The 25,336-nt window shown below is 39.9% G+C and overlaps 1 protein-coding gene across 2 annotated transcripts in view; it reads right to left on the reverse strand.

Annotated features, from left to right (window-relative positions):
• Nucleotides 1-25,336, reverse strand: part of HTT (huntingtin) — a 193,729-nt gene that overhangs the window by 80,195 nt on the left and 88,198 nt on the right. For both annotated transcript variants that reach the window (XM_024214918.3, XM_024214917.3), the window contains 11 exons: nucleotides 21,937-22,139; nucleotides 18,312-18,438; nucleotides 17,452-17,579; nucleotides 14,953-15,063; nucleotides 14,016-14,093; nucleotides 9,827-10,050; nucleotides 8,770-8,848; nucleotides 8,454-8,615; nucleotides 5,741-5,796; nucleotides 3,384-3,532; nucleotides 2,063-2,199 (listed from right to left, as the gene is read on the reverse strand). In XM_024214918.3, coding sequence (XP_024070686.2) covers nucleotides 2,063-2,199; nucleotides 3,384-3,532; nucleotides 5,741-5,796; nucleotides 8,454-8,615; nucleotides 8,770-8,848; nucleotides 9,827-10,050; nucleotides 14,016-14,093; nucleotides 14,953-15,063; nucleotides 17,452-17,579; nucleotides 18,312-18,438; nucleotides 21,937-22,139 — 1,454 coding nt within the window. The remainder of the gene's footprint in view (nucleotides 1-2,062; nucleotides 2,200-3,383; nucleotides 3,533-5,740; nucleotides 5,797-8,453; nucleotides 8,616-8,769; nucleotides 8,849-9,826; nucleotides 10,051-14,015; nucleotides 14,094-14,952; nucleotides 15,064-17,451; nucleotides 17,580-18,311; nucleotides 18,439-21,936; nucleotides 22,140-25,336) is intronic.

Below are 25,336 nucleotides of genomic sequence, written 5' to 3' on the forward strand. Positions count from 1 at the left end.
AGAATTTATAAAAAGAACAAGTTTCTCTCTCAGATATGGTCTTTTATGATGACCAAAATACCTGGTATTTCCCAGATTTTTTTTTTTTTAAATAAATAAAAGCAAAATTTTTTGTGCTTTGTAAAGCCAAAATTTACAAGTGATTAGTCCAACATGGGAAGAATAGAGTATGAGATGAAATGCATGGGGAGTGGGAAGAAAAGCAAAACATTGGTAGTTGGCAAGTAAAAGTCTTCATATATTAGAAGGGTATCTGTATTTCCTCCTGTCTTAATAAAAGGAAGAATCGAAATGGGACATACATTAAAACTCTGATCTTGCAAGCTGTTCTGTCTGAGTGGAACTCTGAACTCATTAAAGTCAATGGAGTTCTGCACAGACATAGGGTCTGCTTGTATAGAGCAGTTTGCAAGATCAGATCCTAATACTGGCTATTCCAGATCTCTGCTAGAAACTCCTGTACTCTAGATAACACTAAAGGTTAAAAATAACCTATATGTGAATACATAGTTAATATCAGATAATGTCAGAACACATTATGTGAATAACAGTTTAATGTCAGGTCAAAAAATGTATCCAAACACTATTTTATGACTAATTATGTAAAACTATAAATTCACTATCAACCTCTAAAATTTTTGTTGCAGAAATTAATTTCAGTCTGAACTTTGACACACATAACATCCAAATTTCTACACTAAATTTGAAAAAAAAAAAAAAAAGTTGCCTCTTCAATTGTACTCAAAAAGGCACATTCCTTTCATTAATACACATGAGAGCAGCATTCCACAACTGGATGAGGTTCAATAAAAAAGTATTACACTTATGTTAAGTGTCTGGAATAAGGAAAGATTCAAGAACACTTCTTTCACAAGCACCTTTATGCCTTTTTCCTCTGTCTCCCAAATGCCTGGAAGGTCTTCTCTGTACTTCTCTATACAACCTCTACACTGTTCTCCAAAAAATTCTTCAAGACCCATCTTAACAGGTGAGGCTATTGACAAAATGACATCTAACAACGGCTAGGTGAATAGTCATAAAAGTTACTGCTTGTTTTTTACTTGTCTGTAGTTACATCTTCTAAAAAGTAAATGACTAGCAATCATCTAGTTGTCTCCATAAAAAGCGTTGTAACTAAGCATTCCTATGATTGTTACTAAGGATAAGATTATGTCATGGAGGCCATGGATTGCGTGACTTTCAGAGACCTCCATGACATTTTCTGCTTCAGCCCTGGGGTGGCAGGGCCAGAGCTGTTAGCCAGCAAGGGCCACCTGGAGCTCTGAGGCGCCGCTGTGAGCAGCCTGAAGCTCTGAGCCACTGGAGCCCCGGAGCTGACGGCCACTGCAGTGGCAGGTGCTGGACATTCCCCACCCCGCAGTGGGGCTCGGGCTCTCTTCCTCCCCCCATTGGGCTTCAGTCATTCCCCCGTGAACCCCTTTCTTCTGCCCCATTATTTTTAGTAAAAGCCACAGGCAGGTCACGTGAATTTTTGTTTATTGCCCTGACCTGTCTGTGACTTTTACTAAAAATAACGGTGACAAAATCTTAGCCTTAATTACCTATGTACTCTCTCCCCCATTTTCTCCTATTGTTAGTTACACCCACTTATTGCATCTTGTCTTAAATAAGACTATCACCCAGGGAAACTACTGTCTTACTGTGTGTTCATACAGCCCCTGGCACAATGCAGGTCCTGAATCTGATTGGAGCCTTTCAGTGCTACTCTAATATAGATAATAAACAAAGGACAATACTTTACACTATATATGAAATCTACCTTTCTGCCCTATTATATAAATGTATTTAACAATGAATGCTTTTATTGTTTGCTTTTGAACACTTGAGTTTGTACTCTTATGCCTACCAATTATGGGAAGGGCCAGAAAGCACCACATTTTTATCCTGCATACCAAGAAAGCTCCCAGAACGAAGTCTGACTAATCAGGATTTGTTCAGAGGGGGATAAATGTCACCTGAAATGTTTTAAGTGTGGCCAGTCTAACAAATAATTCACATTATAAAACATACACAGGCACACTAATCTGTCAATTTTTCTTACCTGATGATACTGGATAAGTCTTAGTAGCATTGACACCACCACCTCTTTTTGTGTTTCCAGTTCTTTTCCAGCATCAGCTTTATTTGTTCCTCGTAATACAAAGAGATCATGGACAATGGGTTGCAGAGCTGGAATAGCTAAAATTAAGATGTTTCATATTTCAATATTAAATGCAGGTTATTTTTGAATAGTACAGAAAGGTTCTAACTCTCAGCAATTTTACTACTGAAAACTAGCACTTAAATTGTAATGTTTCTATGAATACTTGCAGAAAACGTAAGTAATTTCCACATCTCTTATTCCTTCATCCCTACTAAAACAGAGTCTAAGTCACAGTTAGAGACAGATGACCATTATCGCTTCAGGATTTTACACATTTTTCAAAAGACATGCCTTTCTCAGTACAACCTATGCATCTCTTATATCAACAGTTCTGGAATAAGGAAAGGCTTCCAATGTTCTTTTTCCAAAAGGAAGGTAAATAAAGCGAATATCAAAATAGATTAATCAAAACCTTTCAAAAATACAGCTGTGTTAACCTACTATTCAAATAACTAACAAGCCCTTAATAATATAATTATGTTGCTATTAAATATTGTTTAGCCACCATTTTTGTTATTATTTTACTTTTAAAATGAGACAGAAAATTCCTAAAGATCCTCATTACAAGCAGAAATTTTGTCATGGTTGTAGCATACAAGTAATTTTTTCTGATTTTACATACACACATGCAACATTCTGGAACATTTTAAAATTAGAAATCAAACATTTAGATCAAAATCTAAGTCTGCTTTTTTCTGTGCTAGCAATGTTTGTATAAAGGTAGCAGAAGAGTGTTATGTTGCCATGTTAAATATCAATTCAGCAATATCCTTGTAACAAACTGGTAACTGCAAATTTAAAGCAACAATTTTTTTTCATCATAGCAATTTTTAAGTCAAACATTTTATGAGAAAGCAAGGGACAGATATCACTGGATAGAACCAGGCAGACAGTATACAATCTTACCTAAATAGCTCAAACAACATACTTAATTTATAGCTTGTCTTCTACTCAAATTTTCCTAATTGCTCTGAACAAAAATAGCCAATAATGCATAATTGTGGAAATGGGATAAATAATATTTTCTGTCAGGAGTAGGTTCATACCTTTGAACTAGTTTAATATGTGAAAAATGTAGTTTGAAAAAATACAAGAAAACCATACAAGAGTTTTCTGGGCTGATCAGCATGAGCCCAGCATTACTTAGCACAGCACTGTATATTCTTTTTTAGTATATTGCAAATTGTTAGTAGTTTCATTGTTTTGGTTTTTAAGTTACCATGTGTAACAGCTTTCCTTCCACTGGCCATGATACCATCACACAGCTGAATAATCTTAGGAATTCCAATTATCTGTTTGGAGTGATATCGCTCATAAGACAATAATACCAAGAAGAAAAAGATATTAGGGATAATTGCCTCGGATTCCCTGGAACAAAAGAAAAATGTCAATACACACTACCTTCCCTTTATTAAACATACAGGTCAGTTCTATTCAGTAGAAAAATAATCTGCTTATGTTTCATGGAAAATTCATGAACATACTCTTCTGCTTCTGTATAGTATTTCAGTCATTTCTGTGCCCCATTTTTTACTACAAGACATTATTTAGAAGTTATGTTTATTGAATTTCTCAATATAAGCTCACTTAATAAAATTTTTGTTCATATGAACTAGAACTAATACAAATCAAGGATTACAATTCAAAAAAGAATAGTACCATCAGCCTCATTATGAAGGATTTATTACATGAAAACAAGATCTGTTTAAATGGATGTAAAGGTTAAACAGCAGAAACACTGAAACACCATTCAGATCATGTTTATATAAACATCAAAAGTGTGCAAGGTGCTTTACAAAGCAGCAGGAAGACCCTGCGCTGAGGAGCTTATAACCTGATAGCCAGCATGTAGATGAAGACTGGAGGATGAGATATAATACAAAGCAAGCAAAGTAAAGTTTATACCATAATTCCACTTAGTTGTGATTTTTTTTTTTAAAGACTGGTTAGTGTTTATTGCTTATTTTGTTAACAATTGACTCAGATTCAGACTTTAAGGCCAGAAGGGAGGGATTGGCAGGGGAATTTTGTAGGCTTAAAGAAAGAAATGTTTTAAGGAAAGATTTGAAAGAGAAGATGGAGGCATCATACTTTTAGGTGGGGATTAAACTGACCAATTAAGAAACAGATGCTGCTTGCATGCAGTGTCCCTATTAAAAACAAGGGAAGGGGGAAAAATAGCTAAAAATTGAAAATTGCAACATATCGTAATGCTAGATCTTCAAAACCAGTGAAATTAGTTACAAATGAGAGCAAGGTGCCATTTTTTAAAAAAGTTCTCTTAAATATAATTTAAAAATGTAAAAAGGGGAAGTTACAATCTTGATGGACAGTTTAACAAAATGGAATAAAACATGGATTACAAGCTACCATATGTATTCATGACAAAAGCTGACGGCTTGTCAGAGCTGTAGGGATAAACTGCAGTACTTAAAAACAAACTAGTTACTATTAATTAACCACTCTGCTTAGAACAATGATGATCATCTGTTGTCTATTATCCACTTAGGAAGTAAGCAGCATTCCTAATCTACATCAAACTGGAACTCCTGCTGAACAAACACAATGGAATGGCAGTTCGGAAACAAAGCGTCATTTGGAGACAACAGTGATATTTTTAAAATTCGTTATGGAAAGCAATGTCAGTAAGCAATAAAACATGTATTAAGAGAAGGCCCTTTGGAGGCATCCTGTCTTCAGGCACCAAAACAGGGCATAAATAGCCTAGTAATACATGCTCTGGAGTAGCTTAATGCTGTTACAGCATGACCTATTTATTTTAACTGCTTTTTTTTAAAATGAATTTAGGGGAGTTCATAGTACAAAAATAGTTCCTAATGTAATGATTCCTTGCTTATTTTCTTCTCTCTACTATTCTGAGTATATTTGTTAGTTTATATTTTTATTAAAATCCAACGTTTTAAAGCTCCCTTATACTCGAGACATCCCCATCTCCCTTCCTTCCTACCTCCCCTTTCAAAAGTAGTATGTGGCTCAAGAACACACACAGCTCTCATTTCCCACTAAAAATCTAAACAACATTCCCAATGTTACTTTTTCAATATAAAATTAATGCTAAGAGACTGCTGAGCCAAAAACTGTCAAAAGAGTTTTCACTACCAGAATGCATGGATCCAGGGACTCCCCCAAATTACAGACTCCCTCTGAAATTTCTTGCACTTTACTCCCCAAACCCTCCCATTACATAGTGCCCAAACCCCTTGAAGAATGTACCATTGGATTAGGGGAATGGGAAACACATGACCTAGAATGGAACTCTCCTCCTTTGGTGGACAGACACTACTCTTTGGACGGATGTAAATGGAAATCTGTGGCCTTAAAGATGTCAGAACTAATCACTGCAGGCTTTTGGAAAAATAGACATAATAGAGGTAGTGGGACAAGGGGAAAGCTGCTAGTTATTTCCTCTAGATCCGTTTCCTCTCTTAAAACAGACATTCCAAAGAAACGGTAAAATTCAACAAGAGATATTAACCCAAACTCTTCAATTGACCTGTGTGATTATATCCCATAATCCTACTATCAAAAAGAGAGATTTTATACGTCTGATTTTACCTGAACTGTCCCACTTCAATGTATTCAAACTGCTTTAGCACAAATCCAATAAACACCTGCAAACAGGATAAAAATAAGTATTAAGAGGTGTACACATTAAGAGTGGCATAACATTGTCAATATTAATTTCTCATCTAAAACTAAACTGGCAGATGAAGATTTAAAAGTACATCTATGGGTAAACAGATGAAAAGCACTGATTCCCACAGTCTGCTACAAGATGTTCTGAAGTGTTTCCTATGGCTAGGGTCCTACCAAATTCATGGTCCATTTTGGTCAATTTCATGGCCATAGGATTTTAAAAATAGTAAATTTCATGATTTCAGCTATTTATATCTGAGATTTCACAGTGCTGTAACTGTAGGAGTCCTGACCCAAAAAGGAGTTTGGAAAGTGGGGAAGGGGTCACAAGGTTATTGTAGGAGGGGTTGCGGTACTGCTACCCTTCTGCACTGCTGCTGGTGGGGTGCTGCCTTCAGAGTTGGGCAGCTGGAGAGTGGCAGCTGGCCGGGAGCCCAACTCTGAAGGCAGAGCCACTGCCAACAGCAGCACAGAAGTAAGGGTGGGATGGGATGGTATTGCCACCCTTACTTCTACACTGCTGCTGGCAAAGCGCTGCCTTCAGAGCTGGGCGCCTGGCTAACAGCTGCTGCTCTCTGGCTGCCCAGCTCTGAAGCATAGAAATAAGGGTGGCAATACCACGACCCCCGTAAAATAACCTTGCGACTCTCCTGCAACTCACTTTTGGGTCAAACCCCCCCAATTTGAGAAACACTGTTCTCCCCCATGAAATCTGTATATAGTGTAGGGTAAAAGCACACAAAAGACCAGATTTCACGGGGGGAGACCAGATTTCACAGTCCATTACGCGTTTTTCACGGCCATGAATTTGGTAGGGCCCTACCTATGGCTAAGGCTGCAATTTAGTCACGGAGGTCACAGATTGTGCGACTTCAGCCAGCTCCGGCTGGGAGCTGCAGGTCCCCTGCTGCTGCCGGCAGACAGTCCTTCCGCAGCTCCCAGCCGCCAGCAGCGGGGGGAGGGACCCCCGCAGCTCCCCGCCACCGGGGGCAGCACAGGGACCCCCCCACTTCCCACCGCTCCGAGCAGCAGGAGGGACCCCAAAGTTCGGAGTCACCAGGGAAGGGGGACCCTGCAGCTCCCAGCTCACCCGCATCTGCCCAGGCTCCTCATTTTATCATGAATATTTTTAGTAAAAGTCAGGGACAGGTCATAGGCTTCCGTGAATTTTTCATTATTGCCTGTGACCTGTCCGTGACTTTTACTAAAAATATCCATGACAAAATCTTAGCCTTACCTATGGCAATACATGAACGCTTAGAAGAGAATTTGAGTCTGTGTTGCAACTTTACAGTTTACATACATTTACATGACAGCATTATATATTTCATACAAAAATCTAGCATTTATGAAGTGTTATGGGTGAGAATTCATAAGCTTAAATTAGGAAATGCAGATTTAATATTGAAACTTCAAATTTAACTCTGATCCCTTGTATTGATGCATCAAAATAAGGTTTTTCTTTCATATATAAATTTTACTCCTGGATGAATTCCGCGACAAAAAATTAAGAATTCTGCAAAATTCTACATATTTTATTTGTCAAAATAACATAATATAATCACGCCAGTTTCAATTATTTTGGGTAATTTATTTCAAAATACCTGTCAGCAAGTATGTCTGTGACAATACAGACCCAAGTTTGAGAACCCCTGATCTAACTTGTACACTGAATAAGTAGGGATCCTCTGGAAATAAAATTACTCTGAATTCTCATTGGTGTAAAAGTGCAGAATTTGCCCCTTTCAGTGTTATAAGGATATTTTCAGTTTTCAAAGGATACTTCAAGCTTTCTGATGTGTCTGGGGTGCCTCGTATGAGAAGTAGGGCAAGGTAGAGCACTGTCTACCTCCTCCCCAAACCCTGCTTTGCCTCCAGCATTTATAATAGTGTTAAATATATTAAAGTGTTTTTAAATTTATAAGGGGGGGGGGGTCACACGCAGAGGCTTGGGGTCACCAAATACAAAAGTTTCAGAATCACTGAGTTAGATAGTGATTAATAATTGCTAGTGGGTATAAAACTTGCAGATTCATGCCCACAGATCCCCATTAAGTATGCTTCGGAGAAAATTCTCAAGTTTATAATGTATGCAAATGGCAGCCAGCCAGATAATCTACAATTTAATCTGTTCTCGCAATGTCACGTATTGGGAATATAAATTAAGATCTCTATCTTTGTCTACTTTGATTAAGTAGTAATCAGAATGATTCTGACAACCAAACCATCTTTTCCCTACTTGTAATTATAATATATTCCTGTTTAATAATCTTCATTGTAATAAAATTGTTTGGCAGTGAGATAGGCTGTTACATTTCCAAATGAAGTTTTGATAATTTAGAAACTATTATTTCTAAATGAATGGTTTTGTGGATTTAAACATTCACCCATATGCTACATAGTGCATGACAACCAAATAGAAATATATCATGATCTTCATAGCCCTGCAGAGTGAAATACAATTTCTGTAATTTCAATTTTAAATCACAGTTCTCATTTATGGTGCTATTAGTAGGACAAGGAAGGTAATTATTTTTACAATAAAAGATTTTAGCTTGGCAGTGTCCCTCTAAGAACTAGAGTTATCTAATCTGCTATAAACTGACCAAAATGAGAATACAGTGTGACTTACCTGATCCGAATCTAGAAGACAGTAGTTAACCCGTAGCTGAACCAGCTGTGCTAGTAGATCTAAAACCTGCCTCTGTAGTTGTACCGACGTTGTTGTAGTATATTGCTTTAAAGCTTTTATAACAAGGGGTTCAAACAAGCGAATGTGATTGTGAATAGCATTCTATAAGAAAGAAAAAACAGTTTAAAGCCACATATTGTCTACATGAGATTCCAGTTCAAAACCAAATTGTTAAAAATACAACTTCATGTGGATAAAGGATAAATCTTGCCCCTCCTTTTATTGTACTCTTTCTTTAAGTACGTATTTTAAATACCTTGTCAGCACGATGTTTTGTTACATTTGTAAGGCTAGTTTTCAGTTGCGTAGAAACTTTCTGCAGCACATCAAACCATCTATCAAAATAAAAAAATTAAAACACAGGGATACATTTGAGAAAATTCTTACATGCACACTCCCTACTAATATTTTATTTACCTAACATTAGTTTTGTAATAGGGCTTGATTGCTTCAAGTATTTTAGTAAGCTAGGAGAAAATTAGAAAGTAAAAATTCACTTTGCTTCAAGTATTTTAGTAACCAGATAATTGGAGAGTACAAATTAACTGGAACATCTACTGTACAGCAAGGGTAGAAGCAATGCAAACTTCCGCACACTGTCCTACTAATATATTTGTAACCCGACTACTTGCAGGCTTGAGAGGAGAATTTAGTCTCCATTCCTTTGCCTCTCTTAAGACTCTCAACATGAATGCCAATTAGTGAAAAATAAAGAGAGTTTAAAACAGTAGTATTAATATTTATAAATATTAACATTTTTGTCTAAATATAGATACACCTCTACCCCAATATAACGCAACCCGATATAAACACGAATTCGGATATAACGCGGTAAAGCAGTGCTCGGGAGGAGAGGGGGGAATGCGCACTCCGGTGGATCAAAGCAAGTTCGATACAACGCGGTTTCACCTATAACGCGGTAAGATTTTGGGGCTCCCGAGGACAGCGTTATATCGAGGTAGAGGTGTATATACAATGGCTATATTTTTGCATGAAATTTATTTTCCACTTTGCTTTGTGAAGCACTTTTGTTCTATCCAGAATACAGTATTGTACCAGAGATCAAATTAGTAAAGGCAAGATAAATTATGTTATTTCAAAAGACTATAAAAGAAAAATTCCTGCTATTGACAATTGAACAATATATTAAAATTTCAATATGTAAGAGACTTCAATAATTTAAAACTTCACAACAGCCCTGTTCAGTACTTTTAATGAAGTTATGATTTATTGTTTTCAGCTAGAATGTTTTGATTAGTTTTATGAAAGTGAACACACCATACCACATACAGGGGGAAAAAAATAACAGTTACCCTGAAGCATCATGTTCCTGCTCTGCCTGTACCATGTTCCTTAGACTCGCATCAGCAAGTGCCTGTGTAAAGTGTGTATAAGGGGCCATGAAGCAGTAATGATAAAGACCAGGCCTCAAATTAGAAGAGCCTAAACGCTGGGCTTTGCCTTGAGATTTGCTGGGGTTTGAAGATAAGCCATCATATTGAGATGCCAAGTTCGTTCCAAATAAAGTCTTCAGCAACTAAGGAAAGATGTGAAAAAAATGAACATTTCTGGAACAACGCGACTTGAATCCCCACCCTCCCAAAAAGCATTTTATGAATGAGGCTGTCACACGGTAGTCTAACATGTGCCAACTGTGGGTCATGGACTCTCATACTATTTCTGGTTCTTTCTCCTTCATAAACTCAGGAGCCTTAAAAATAAAGAAAAAATACACTAAACACTTTTAGTTCCTACAGACACGGATATAAATTACAAAAACTCCCATGGCATCTTCAAAACAATACAGTGACCTGCTAAAGCAAGCCCCACCCTTGGAATTAAAGCAATATTTTGCCCAGGCTAAATAAAATCTTTTCAGGCTGGTACAGACCTCTGATAGGCTTCCAAGCTAAGCTCAGTCTTCCAAGGCTGGAACAGGCAATTGCTTAAGCTAAGATCCCAGACTGACTCAATCTTTCATTACTAGAGAAAGCTTTATAGGGCCAGCGTAGCATGGAAAAAGGGTTGGTGCAACTTACCTCCCCCATTCAGCAAAGGGGGAAGAGGAGAGACTGAACTGTGAGACTCTGTGGCAGACTCAGTCCCAGCCTTGCTCCTGGGACAGTGCAGCTACATACTGTACCTTACCCTGGGGCTGGATTACAAGGTACCAACACAAAATACTCAACTATGCGAGTCCACCCCAAATATCTATATGTAATCAGTCTGGTACCCCATCCTATGAAAAGTGGATTTTGTTTCTACATTTTTAAAATACCTTTTAATAAGCCTTTATTTAAAAATGAATGGAATCTTATGGCTTGTTGTTTACCTTGAATAAGAAGATTCTTTATTTGCTGTTGGAACTAAGCCAACCATAAAAGCAAGCAAAATTCAGAAGAAACTTGATCACTTGCACTGAATTTGGTTCTGATGATGAAGACTACTGGCTATAATTTTTTTTTTTAATATATATAAGTTGTTTTTTGTGTTTTTCACCAGTAGTCATCTTTCAATCCTATCACTGGTTCCTATATGGCCCAGGTCATCTACGACCAAAGTCATAACTAGAGGTTTCCTTGCAGTAGCCTTTACAAAGAAATGTTATAGGGAGTATGTATATTTGACTTGTGCCTACCTACTAGGTCATGCTAGGACATCATAGACATCACTATTGAACCCATGCAGAGTGGGTATAGTTGGAAGTCTTTGTGTTTAGTAGGGTACTCTAAAAATTTACTAATTTTGTATCTGAGTATTTGATTAACTTAACTATTTTACTGTAAGTTAACTTCTGTATTTTTTTTTTAAGTTAGAGCCTAAAATAGGTGCTAGATAAACCTCAACAATACACTGCCAGAAACTCATTATGCTAAGGGATAAAAGAAACCCATAAAATTAAGAATTATACAAAAATAATACTGTGAGATTCTACTGCACCTTTAATTCAAGAATCAAATAATTTATGAACCTCAATGAATTAAGCCTCACAACCTCATTGTAAGTAGAGCATCATCATCTTACAGATGAGGAAATTGAAGGAGAGAGAAGTTAAGAACCTGATTTCCAGAAGTGCTGAGCACTCACTTTCAACTGAAGTCAATGGGAGGCTCAGCAGGTCGGAGGGTGGGGGTGGGGGTGAGAGTGAGAGTGAGAACAGGCATACGAAGTATCCCAAAGGCCACATAAGAAATCTACGGGAAAGTCAAGAATAGTACCCAGATCTCTCAACTTCCTACCAGCCCTTTAAACTGTGCTTCCTACCCTCTCTTAAATGCACTCTGTAACCAGGCAACTGGAATAATTTGTCTCCTGCCACTTAATAATAAAGCTCCTTTAATAAGGTTACTGTGTCAAGAGAAATTATTCAGATGGCACAAGGGGTTCCAGAACAAATCACACAAGTGATTTAAAGTGACTTAAAAGGTTATCTATTCTATCCTCCCTGGCCACTACAAGGTTGTTTCTTAGATGAAGCTCCCCTACACTCCCTGCCTTCAGAATGAGGATGGTTGTTCATGTTCAAACTGCTGGGGCAGAGGGGACCCAACACTACCGCCCCTCAAATGCAAACAAAAGTTACTTCTGTCTGTTACAGCTTTCCCCCTATTCCATTTTGTTTCTTACAGCTGTCCCCTTACTCCATTTTGTTTTTGTTCTCCTCCTGTGGCCGCCCCTCCCTGGCTGTTAAGTTGTTTACCAGGGCCACTGCCCTTCTCAAAGGGAGGGCCACTTGTGCTGCGTGCTAAGTGGGACCACTGCCCTGTTCAAAGGGTTGGTCCTGTTATCACCTTGTTAAACCTGGGCTCGGTGTAGGGTAGGCAATGTCCAGAGCTGCAAGACCTAATGTGTTTTTGAGATCCTGGGCATGAGTCATAAGCCTCATGTGCTTTTGAGTCCTGAGGTGGGAACTCACACCTATGGTCCAGGACTATGCCCAGGCACGTCTCTATGCTCACCTGCAGTTTTTCCCTGTATCTCCTCCCCTGTGACAGAAGGAGCCTATCAGGATTACTGGCGGGGAAACTGCCTGAGATTGCCTTTAAGAACAGGCATTTTTGAAACAAACATCAGAAAGGTTCCTGCACTGCTACCTGGTCTGATCAGCCAGGGGTTCTGGGGGGTCCTTTCTCCGCTCTCGTTTTATTTTTGAGCGTACCCCCGTTTTTAACCCCCCCCCCCCCCACGAAGAACGAATTGCTGCCTGAGAGAGCTCCTGATTATCAAGACCATACCGAGCCCTCCTTGCTTCTTCTGATGTTGTTGCTGCTTCTGCCTTTGCTGCTGCCTTGGGGACTGGTAAGAATCCCTCTGTGAAACTTTCTATACTTTTATTACTTTAGTTGCTGGCTCTATTTCCCCAGCACACAGACTCAAGCTAAACCTTGGTCTGTGTCTTAAAACCTCTCAAACTCCTTGGTCTGTATCTGTAATCTGTTTCTTGCTTTGCAGCGCCTTTGCTGCTAGAAATAAGCCTGTGCCTCCCTGGACTGTATCCTGGGCTGCCAGTTTACAGCCACCCCCCTCCCTCCCCCGCTTGCAGCCACCACTAGTTAAATCCCCCTCCCTCCTTGGAGCTGTATCCTGGGCACACACCACTCTGCCCTCTGGAACTACCCCTAGTATAAGGTACACCCATTAGGTTAGATTTTGTCCTTTAGTCTAGATAAATTGTAATTTCATTTTGCATAGCTGTAGTTAAGTTAGGTTTAGAAAATTGCTTGCATTGTACCCTGTAAGTTAGGCTTAAAGAATTGTTGCATTGTGTTTTGTTACTTGCTAATTTGTGTAGTTTTGGTTAAGTTAAATCATAGATAAGATTTTGCTGTGTTTTGTATAATTGTCTCTCTGCTGTTTAAACTTGCAGCCTGTCTGTTCTGTGTCTCCCTGAGTTTAAATCTCCCTCTGCCTTTGGCCTCTGCTCCACCACGTGCTCCTCTTCCCCCATCCCCCAACCTCACTTCTCTACCACTTTCTTTCTTTCTCTCTCTCTCTCTCTCTCTCTCTCTTCCTCTCTGATGTTTAAACTTACAGCCTGTCTGCTCTCTCTCTTTCTAGCATAAAACCCCATTGGTTACCCCTTTTCTCTCTAACACACCTCACATTTTACATTTACACCACTGTGACACATTTTTACCTAAAGTTGTTGGTTATTTAACCCATTTTACCCATACTGTTAGTTGGTTATATGCTGCTGTGACACACGCTTTACACAGAAATTGTTAGCTACCTGTTACATTTATACTTCAGTGTTAATTGGTTACCAACTGTATTGTACCCCACTGTATTGTACCCCACTATTGAAACCCCCTATCCCATTTACTAGAAGAACCCCCCCCATCGTCTATTGTAAACACCCTATACACCCCATCCCATCGTATTTCATTGTTAAATTCCCACCACTTCCTTTTTCCTTTAATAAATAAATTAATTGGCACCCCACCTGTGTGGTAATTGCTCCCCAAGATCCCATATACCTGCTGGCAGGGACAACTTCCTTACCTGCTGTACACAAACTGTTGCCATCATTGGTTCTCTGTTGAAACAGGATTTCAGATACCCCAAAATCTCTTCAACGCACTAGACACAAGTTTAACAGTCATTTAATCAAAATTTCTTCATGAAATAAAAGAGAAGCTACTATTGCATATTCTCAAACAAAAAAATGCAAAACTCCAGGCTTTAAAACCAGAAATATGGACCAGAAAGAAACCCAGGAAGTTACAATTTAAATCTACACTTTGACATACCTTAAAAAGTTTGTATGAAAGACTACCGTATTTAACAGCCCAGTTAAATTAAGAACTGAAAATATCAAACTCAGGAAAAAGAGCAAAACCCGATTATTTTCTTCGTTTAATATAAATATAGTATAATTATGTGACTATAATAAGAGTACGACTCAAAAGATCTCTAACTTTCTTGGGAAATGAAGCACTGTATCTTAAATTATGCAAAATTATTCAGCTTTTCAGTAGTTGAATTTACACAGTAAACCTACTGATGATGTTTTAATTAGTTAAGTGTGGATATTTCCTCCACAAATGGAAAATGAAAGAATTACCAAATTGTGACTGTGGTGAGGTGCAAATCACACAACTCATCACGAACAACTGCCCCATTCATGCTTACAGTGGTTGCACAAGGTGGGGATCCACCTAGCTACACCAGAAGGATTAGAATGGCTTTCAAATCTTAAAATTCAATTATTATCCCAGCCCATTGCTTTTCAAATGCCGTATGAAAAAAGAAGATATGAAACCCATGCTTTAAAGTTCACTTACTATGCAACCCAATATTTTGTCATTGTCTCCAAGATCTGTCAGCCTTTCCAAGCACTAATACTGGAAGGATGAACTAAAAGTTTGTTAAATTCTTGCTTCCCTATGAACATTATAAATATGGCTAATTTCACATTATATTAAATAAAGCAAAACACCTTTCCAATGTCTTGAAGAGTTGCAAGTTCCAAAATTTGAGAGAGGACATCCAGGGCAGATCGCAGGAAACCTCCAAATTTTTCGATGTTGTTCTGAAGATCCAATGTAACCTTGTCAAAATAGTTAGAAGAGTAAATGTTTTAACCCAGCAAAGTTATTAGACAGTCAGGTGGAAATTAGAGAAAGAAAAAATGGGTGCTGGGATAGAATAGACCTCCCCCTCTAAGTCCTCATCTGAGGCCTGATTGTTGTTGTTGTTGAAAGAGCTGCAGTTTGAGTTGACTATAATGTCCCTTTGTGGACTGGGCTGCAGACCTGGTCTTCTGTCCTGATGTAATTCCCATGGTGCCTATATGATGTAGAGGGTCATGGGGACAGATACCAAGGAGTAGCTCTCAGAGCTCTGTGTCTTGGGTAATAAAAATGAGCCCTCAACCCCCTCTCTAAGGTGTATGGATCTGAATACTTAGACCTCAGGGAATGCACCAGTGACACCTCTCTGCTATTATCTGAGCCAGAAGAGGAGTATTCCTCTTGCAAAGAGAGAGAAGTCCCAGATAGAATAAACGGAACACTCATGCCTTGTATATACAACCAGTTAGTAAGCAGCAAGCTTCAATGTTAACCTACAGTGCTGCAGTGTGCTGCACAGTAACTGTGTGTGGACCCTGCTGCTGCACACAAGAAGTTCCCTACTGTGTCAAACTTATTACAGAAAGTCAAAGCACACTCAGGAATTTTTAAGGCACAGCAAAAGGCTCTGTATAGACAGTTAGTGAGCGGCACACTGGATCACTGCAGATTTGCACCCCAGCTTGCTGCTCACTAACTCGCTGTAGACACAAGCCCTCAGACCATGTCCCGATTGGTACTGCTAATGCGCTCAGAACTGGTAAAGGTACTTTCACTACAAATAGCGTTGAGAGTCCAGTACCACAGGAATCCTTTACGCCAGGTAGGGGTTCAGTACTGAGGGTACCAGTGCTGGAGGGCATCAGAATCATAGTCGTCGTTACTGGCCATATTGGTACCAACGTGTCTGTACTGAGCAATTTCCAAGGTACCAAAGAGGCCAGTCCTTGAACACAGTGTCTGGTGACTTAGTGAGTGCCAGAGGGACCCTTTTGGGGCATTGAACAACCCTTCTCAAAGGCAATTCGAGAGGATTTCTGGCTTCTTGGAGTAGGACCTGGTGAAGGAGACCTAGATCTCTTTCCCTTAGAGGCTCTGTACTCTTTTCTTCCCCTAACCCCAGAGGTTTTGCCAGTTGAGGAGGATGAATTTTTAGAGGTGTCCATTTCAGATCTGTGAGCACAGGAGCCAGTGGAGGCACTGAGGACGATTGCTCGGGATTTTCAGCCCTAGCCACTGCAGGATCTGAAGGAGGATGCCTCAACATCTATTTAGAAGCTATTTCAGGTGGGATTCTTGCCTTTTGAGTTCTCTGAAAACGATTTACAATAGCACATAGTATTCAGAGTAGCAGCCGTGTTAGTCTGTATCCGCAAAAAGAACAGGAGTACTTGTGGCACCTTAGAGACTAACAAATTTATTTGAGCATAAGCTTTCATGGGCTACAGCCCACTCCTTCGGATGCATAGAATGGAACATATATATATACACATACAGAGAGTATGAAAAGGTGGGAGTTGTCTTACCAACTCTGAGAGGCCAATTAAGTAAGCGAAAAAAACTTTTGAAGTGATAATCAAGATAGCCCAGTACAGACAGTTTGATAAGAAGTGTGAGAATACTTACAAGGGGGAAAAGTTTTTTTCTCTGTATGTGTATATATCTCCCCTCAATATATGTTCCATTCTATGCATCCGAAGAAGTGGGCTGTAGCCCACGAAAGCTTATGCTCAAATAAATTTGTTAGTCTCTAAGGTGCCACAAGTACTCCTGTTCTTTTAGCACATAGTATGTGCCCCTTACCAAGGCACATTAAGCACCATATGTGCCCATAATTAGGCGGAAACTACCGCCCTCACATGCAAGGCAACTTTTAAAGCCTAGAAATTTGTGTTCAATCATAATGACTGGACCAGGTCCTGGGAAAGTCCTACAGGTGAAGGAGAAAGTTTTGTCTCCTCAAATGAGGAAAGGAAACACTATCAAAAATGACTAACCTAATCTAATGACTAACTGCTAAATGCCCATCTATTTACAGCACAATGGACAGGACACACAGTGAGCAAGAAGTGTAGACACTGCAAATTCCAACTCCTAGCCATGGACTGAGAAGGAATTGAGGGATGGTTGGGGTTAGCCCGCCCTTTATATGCCTTCGGGCTGGAGGGACAAAGACACTGAGCATGCAAGTATGGCCACAAAGGATACTGCTGGCCAAAAGAATATGAATTTCAGTGCATAGGGCAAATTCACACCACCAGTGGAATGAATAGACAAGCACTCAAAGAAGAATGAAACCTGTAACATGGGGCAGTGTAACACTAGCAGAAAAGAGTTCTCTTGTATTTCACCTAAATGACATGTACCTTATAGTTAGCATGGGTAGCTTTCAAGACATCATATAACTTGAGATACGATGGAAGATGATAAAAACTGCCCAGTGACGATGATTTGCTTGTTGGAGCAGGCCCTGAAGTATCGGTTTGCCTAGTAGCTTATTAAAAGAGAAAAATAATCCTGAACAAATCAATTAGGACATTAACTATATTCCCTAGTGTTCGTCAACATTTAATTTAACCACTTTGAAATGCACTGTAAAATGAGTCAACATATATATATTTGAATGATTAGAATAAGAACGGTGTTTAAGCTCCTAGAATGACGCAGTGGATCTGCATTTATAGTATTATAAAATAATACATTCTATGAGAATCAGCTACAAAATAAGACAACTAACCCATACGGAACTCATTACTGAAGTTTCCAAAAATTATTTTAAAGCAGAATTAACTTTTTCTCCTTTTACTCCTGCCTATTTCTGCACTAGCTACAGAAAAACCTGCAAGCTCTTATATTTTCAGTATTTAGATTTTTGCTTTCCAGGATCACCCACTCTGTGCTCTGAATAGGAGCAGAGCTTCCATTTGCAAAGCATATGTACAAACTATTTTTGTTTTTAGTCAAAAGTTTATGGGATTTGAAAGCGTGATTGTAACAGCAAGAGACACAAATCCATACTGCTACCAAAGAGTTCATGGGTTCTTTATGAAAAAGAATTGCCACTCAAGATTTAGTACTAAAAATAATTTAACCTTCTTCTGACTGTATGCAACCCTCTTCAGAATTAACATTGGAACTTCACAGTAAAGTGAATTATGCAAATCAGTGTTTCTTCCCAATATACCACGTGTACACACACACACACACACACACACAATCTCCTTACCTGGATTAGTTTCACTACCCTTTTTAGGGCTCATTGGTACAGATGTTTGTTCCACAGGTTCTCTCTCTTTCCCTTTCCGACGAATTGGACTTAGAGAAGGTGGGTTTGAGAGAGAAGGTAATGTTGCCTAAAATAACAACATTTGAAACAGTGAGACAACTTAAATATCAGCACTTTTTCCTTCATCTAAACATAGAATACATTTATAGGGTTACATACGTTTAATTACACCTGCCTTTTTCAACAATGGTTGCACCTAATCTTATTAGTTTGGGGGTGTGACGCTGTATGATTAAAATATGACCATGTAGATTATTGTTACTACCACTGTTATATAATTGCAACAAATCTTATACAAAGTACCATATATACTCGTTCATAAGCCGAATATTTTTGGTAAAAAAGTGATGCATCAAAGAGGAGGGGTTGGCTTATAAATGGGTCTACACCAAAATTTGATGATTTTAAACTCTATGGCAGGGGTCGGCAACCTGCGGAACGCGAGCTGATTTACTGTGGCACGCTGCTGCCAGCCTGGGGTCCCCGCCGCCGGCCCTGCTCAGCCCGCTGCCGGCCTGGATGGACGGAACCCCGGGCTGGCAGCGGGCTGAGTGGGGCTGGCGGTCGAGACCTGGGCTGGCAGGGGCCAGCGGCCGGAACCCCAGACCAGCGGGCTGAGCCGCTCAGCCTACTGCCAGTCTGGGGTTCCAGCTACCGGCCCCTATAAATGTAAAATGTATTACTGGCACACGAAATCTTAAAATTACCACAAATAAATGAAGACTTGGCACACCACTTCTGAAAGGTTGCCATTGGCTGGGAACGGCGAACCGTGGCCACAGGCAGCTGAGGGGCTCCATGCCTGCAGACACTCCAAGTAAACAAAATGTCCCAACCTGCCACCGGCTTACCCTGGCAGGCCGGGAGCCAAAGTTTTCCAACCCCTGAAATATAGGGTTGGCTTATGAAAGGGTCATACAGTTTTTGCTATTTTTACCTATCCATTTTGGGGGGGTCGGCTTATAAACGAACAGGCTAATGAACGACCATATATATATATATATGGTATGTCATGTAAGGCATCAATGGAAAAGTTACAGTCTACCAAATACAATTATCCTGTTTGATGCATTTATCATCTTTGTATTTAAAGTTATGAATATTAACTATACTCCTGTATTTCAAATGTGTTTGCTTCTGGATTAACACCCATCAGGTAGTTTACATACAATCTAGCCAGCACACTGAATGGACCATTCAAGTTGATGGCCCATCAACGAACACAACGGGTCATAAAAGTTTATCCCCATCCGATTGGCTTGTCTGAGGACCTTTTAGCCAGAATATGCATAATGGCTACTTCTATGACTCATCAAAGCATGCAAGGGCATGTGATTAGCTCATGTGTCCCTGGACTCTATCTTGTGCCTGTACTTTTCCACAAATTAATACAGAGCATCCGCTCCACATGGGAGGATGTATTAAAAACCCTGGAAGCATCTCCATTTTGCCTCTTTCCTGCTCTGATCTCTGGACTATGAACTTACACTAACAGAAGCATTACAACCAATGGACTGGAGACCTTCCAATCCTTTGGAAGCTACCAGGACTTTACAAACCAGCAGTTTATTCCATCACTGCTTCAAACCTGATACAAAAACTTTGCAATGGTTGTATGTATTTGATTCCTTTGACCATTTTAACTCTCTCATCCTTTTCGTTTATAAATAAACCTTTAGATATTAGATACTAAAGGATTGCAACAGTGTGATTATTGGGTAAGACCTGAGTTATACATTTAACCTCGCTATGTGGCTGATCTCTTGGGATTAGAAGAACCCTTTGTTTGATTAAATTGGCTTTAAATAACCACTCTTCATATAGTCTAGTGTCTGGGTGGTGAAATAAGTGCTGGAATGCCTAAGGACACTGCATTTCTGACTTCTTATGAACTGATGTGGTGAGACAGAAGTTTGCTTTTGTTACTGGCTTGGTATATCTTATGGAAGAATAATCACGAGTTTGGGGTGGGTCTGCCCCATTTCTCAACAGTTTGTCCTGAATCTGGTATTCTCAGCTGTGACCCACTGAGGCACGGTGACAGGATGCAATTGTGTTGGAGAGGAGAGGAGAGGAGAGGAGAATACAAGAATATTTTAAGTCTCAATTTAGGCATAAGAACTACAAAGACCAAGGAAACAAATTAAGTTTTATTACTAAGTTTCTCTGGGTTCCAGACAGGTAAAAGAATATCAAAAGCATTTTACTATATCCTTAGCAGCCTAACACCCTTAATGGACATGATGTAGTTAAGTCTCAAAATTTAGCCTACATTAAAAAAATGTGGTGAGCAATACCTTTCAAGCTACATTCTATAAAACAAACCTTTCATTGTATAACCGAACACAAAAACAGCCTCTTTCAATTTAAAGTGCGTTTGGGGCTGCATAACAAGCCAGCCAACCAGACTGAAAGAAGCACTTGGCAACAGTTTAACATGAGTGCATCACCCCAGTGCTTTGACCTCTGAACTGGCTCCTCAATAATACAGATTATAGGTCAAGGTCTCTGCTCCGATGTTCAAAGTCTTTCATGGGATTAACCTTGGTGACTTGAGAGATCACCTCTCCTTCCATGACCATGACCTAGCTCCATGAGAGCTAAATTCTACCAGAAAAATGAAACTGTCCGCCAGTAAGGGGGAGGCTCATGAATGCAGTAGACAGAAAATAAGCTTGCTTCCCCAGAGACAGGAATGACCAGGTACTTCAATATTTTCAAAACTAAATGCAAAACTTGTTTCTTTGCCTTCACATTCTCAGTCAGTTCTTCCAATAAGCAAATAAAAATAATTTTAAAACCATGTGAACTAATCAAATTATTTCTTACGCAGGAAGAAAGAAGATTGTTATTTCTATATTCTTGGGAGGCATTAAAATGTTATGGTCATTGATAAATAAGACAGAAGGGATAAACATTAATAAACCCTCCCGAGAGCTGCAAAACAGCAACAATGATGTTACCACTCAGGATACATCCATCCTGCACGGGAGGTCTGGTGGCAGCATGGGATGGCATATCCACGCTAGCTAGCATGGCTAAAAATAGGAGTGAAGACATGGCAGCACGAGACGCTGGGCATTTATTCATATTGCTAACCCTCACTGAGGCCCACGCTGCCACGTCTTCACTGCTATTTTTAGCTGTGCTAGCTAGATTAATGCTAGTGTAGGTATGCTAGCCCATGCTGCAATCGCACATCTGATCACAGTGCAAACAAACTCTCAGTGACTGAAGTAGACCAACACATTCCTAACCCTATGAAACAAAGGCTAGAGCTGACGGGATATTTGCTACAAGGAAAAAAATCTGAGAGACAGAAAGATATCTTCTTAAAAGGTTGAAACTATTGAGCACAATGGAGTTCAACAAAAAACTGTAAATCAGAAGACAATTGTTAGTGCCTCTTTAACATCACTAGTTTTCCTATACACACACACACACACCCCGAACACCCCACCAAAATAAAATGTGGCTGTCTAAATGGTCTCCAACAAGGTGCATAACTCAACAGCTTTTTATATCACAAGCATTTTGGAGTCATAAAACGTAATAAGAATCATACCTTTATTGCTGGGCCAGGAGCAACATCATCCACCACATGAGCACAAATATTAATGGTTTTCAGCAAATGAGAAAAGAGTTGTTCTACCAAAGTAACAAGAGTTCGGTCAGCCAAAGCTGGCCATGGCTCCTCTTGTTTAGCAGCACCTGGATTCATATCTTCTTCAGTAGTCCAGGGGGTTTTCAAAGATTTGGGGGCACTTGCTGAAATAACAAGCCCATTGCTTAAGAAAACTGATATTTCAGAAATGTTAGCAGAAACTATTTTAAAAGTTGCATCTTTAAGTCAATTATATTCTCCATATGAGCAGAGATTACAAGACAAGGAAAAATAAAATCTTAAACAGTTTAGAGATAAGATGCTTGCACACACTTTCTCCACACTACTTTTAAGTAAAATTTCATTTTATTTGAATTGTAAATATATATACCCACACATTATGTCTTATGTCTATACAGACAACAGTATATAGCTACGTGCACAAAGTATGCATAAGTAAGTCAAGTATCAAAACCAAGTTGTTTCAGGCATGAAATCTGAGCCTAAAGAAATGTAAACAAAGTTATAACTTGAGAAATATGTTCTGCTACCTACAGATCCTATAATGGGCCATTCCACACACAGATCCCTTCTCCTCGCTGTTGTTTAAAAATGGAGAGATCTCAAAGGTCCAGAAAGCACAGACCAGGTGGAAACCTGGGCTTTATGAGTCTATTCCAGCCTTAAAATTACAGTTATTATTAAAACATGAAAGGCCTTGGTTTAGGTTTTGGCTAAGGTCATGTGTTGGCTAGTGACTTATTGGTCTGTTGTCAAGAGACATGATTATGCTTTGTGTTAACAGTGACTCCTTTAGCCAATTAAAATCCAGCAGGACCAACTCCAAAAGGGATCTGGTAGTCATCCTGTAAAATGTTGTAAAGTGGTATTGGGAAGAAGGACAATATCCTTACCAGATTTATTTGGGCATAAGGTTTCGTGGGTAAAAAACCTCACTTCAAAAAAGTTGTTATAGCCCCTTTTGGATTATCTTTCACTGGAGAGCCAGTGCTGACAAGGCCAATTCCGTCAGGGTGGATGTGCTCCACTCCCAATAATTGATGCGGAGGTGTCAATACCAAGAGAGGGAAAATTGATTTTGTAGTGAGCCAGCCACTCGCAGTCCCTATTCAAGCCCAAATTAATGGTGTTAAGTTTGCAATGAATTGTAGGTCTGCAGTTTCTCTTTGAAGTCTGTTTCTGAAGTTTTTTTGTTGACGGATGGCTATTTTTAAATCGGTTATTGAATGTCCAGGGAGATTGAAGCGTTCTCTTACTGGCTTTTGTATGTTATCATTCCTGATGTCTGATTTGTGTCCATTTATTCTTTTATGTAGAGACTGTCCGGTTTGGCCAATATGAACAGGAGGCTGCCAGGCAACTCTCCAACACCACATTCTACAGGCCACTATCCTCCGATCCCACTGAGGAGTACCAAAAGAAACTACACCATCTGCTCAAGAAACTCCCCACTCTAGCATGGGAACAAATCTACACAGACACACACCCCCTAGAGCCCCAGCTAGGGGTATTCTATCTGCTACCCAAGATCCATAAACCTGGAAATCCTAGACGCTCCATCATCTCAGGCATTGGCACTCTTACAGCAGGGTTATCTGGCTATTTGGACTCTCTCCTCAGACCCTAAACTACCAGCACTCCTACCTATCTTCGAGACACCACCGACTTCCTGAGGAAACTACAATGCATTGGTGATCTTCCTGAAAACACTATCCAGGCCACCATGGATGTAGAAGCTCTTTACACCAATATGCCACACGAGGATGGACTACAAGCTGTCAGGAACAGTATCCCTGATGAGGCCACGGCATACCTGGTGGCTGAGCTTTGTGACTTTGTCCTCACCTGCAACCATTTCAGATTTGGGGACAACTTATACCTTCAAGTCAGCGGCACTGCTGCTATGGTTACCTGCATGGCCCCACAGTATGCCAACATTTTTATGGCTGACTTAGAACAACCCTTCCTCAGCTCTCGTCCCCTAGCGCCCCTCCTCTACTTGCGCTACGTTGATGACACCATCATATGGACCCACGGGAAGGAGGCCCTTGAAGAATTCCATCTGGATTTCAACAATTTCCACCCCACCATCAATCTCAGCCTGGACCAGTCCACACAAGAGATCCACTTCCTGGACACTACAGTGCAAATAAGTGATGGTCACATAAACACCACCCTATACCAGAAACCTACTGACTGCTATACTTACCTACATGCCTCCAGCTTCCATCCAGAACACATCACACGATCCATTGTCTACAGCCAAGCCCTAAAATACAACTGAATTTGCTCCAATCCCTCAGACAGAGACAAACACCTACAAGATCTTTATCAAGCATTCTTAAAACTACAATACCCACCTGGAGAAGTTAGGAAACAGATTGACAAAGCGAGACGGATACCCAGAAGTCACCTACCACAGGACAGGCCCGACAAGGAAAACAACAGAACAACACCGGCCATCATGTACAGCACCCAGCTAAAACCTCTCCAGCACATCATCATTGATCTACAACCTATCCTGGAAAATGATCCCTCACTCTCACAGACCTTGGGAGGCAGGCCAGTCCTCGCTTACAGACAGCCCCCCAACCTGAAGCAAATACTCACCAGCAACTACACACCACACCACAGAAACACTAACCCAAGAACCAATCCCTGTAACAAACCCTGTTGCCTACTCTGTCCCTATGTCTACTCTAGCGACACCATCACAGGACCCAACCACATCAGCCACACCATCAGGGGCTCATTCACTTGCACATCTACTAATGTGATGTATGCAATCATGTGCCAGCAATGCCCCTCTGCCATGTACATTGGCCAAACCGGACAGTCTCTACGTAAAAGAATAAATGGACACAAATCAGACATCAGGAATGGTAACATACAAAAGCCAGTAGGAGAACAATGTCCAGGGAGATAGACGTGAATAACAGATTTAAAAGTAGCCATCCTTCAACAAAAAAACTTCAGAAACAGACTTCAAAGAGAAACTGCAGAGTTACAATTCATTTGCAAGCTTAACATCATTAATTTGGGCTTGAATAGGGACTGAGAGAGGCTGGCTCACTACAAAAGCAATTTTCCCTCTCTTGGTAGTGACACCTCCATCAATTATTGGGAGTGGACCACATCCACTCTGACTGAATTGGCCTTGTCAGCACTGGCTCTCCACTTGTAAAGTAACTCCCTTCTCTTCATGTGCCAGTATATTTATGCCTGTGTCTGTAATTTTCACTCCATGCATCTGAAGTGGGGTTTTTACCCACGAAACCTTATGCCCAAATAAATCTGTTAGTCTTTAAGGTGCCACTGGACTCCTTGTTATTTTTGTGGA

This window comes from Terrapene carolina, unplaced genomic scaffold, assembly GCF_002925995.2.
Source record: "Terrapene carolina triunguis isolate 2854851 unplaced genomic scaffold, T_m_triunguis-2.0 Scaffold66, whole genome shotgun sequence".
In the NCBI taxonomy this organism is placed as follows: Eukaryota; Metazoa; Chordata; order Testudines; family Emydidae; genus Terrapene; species Terrapene triunguis.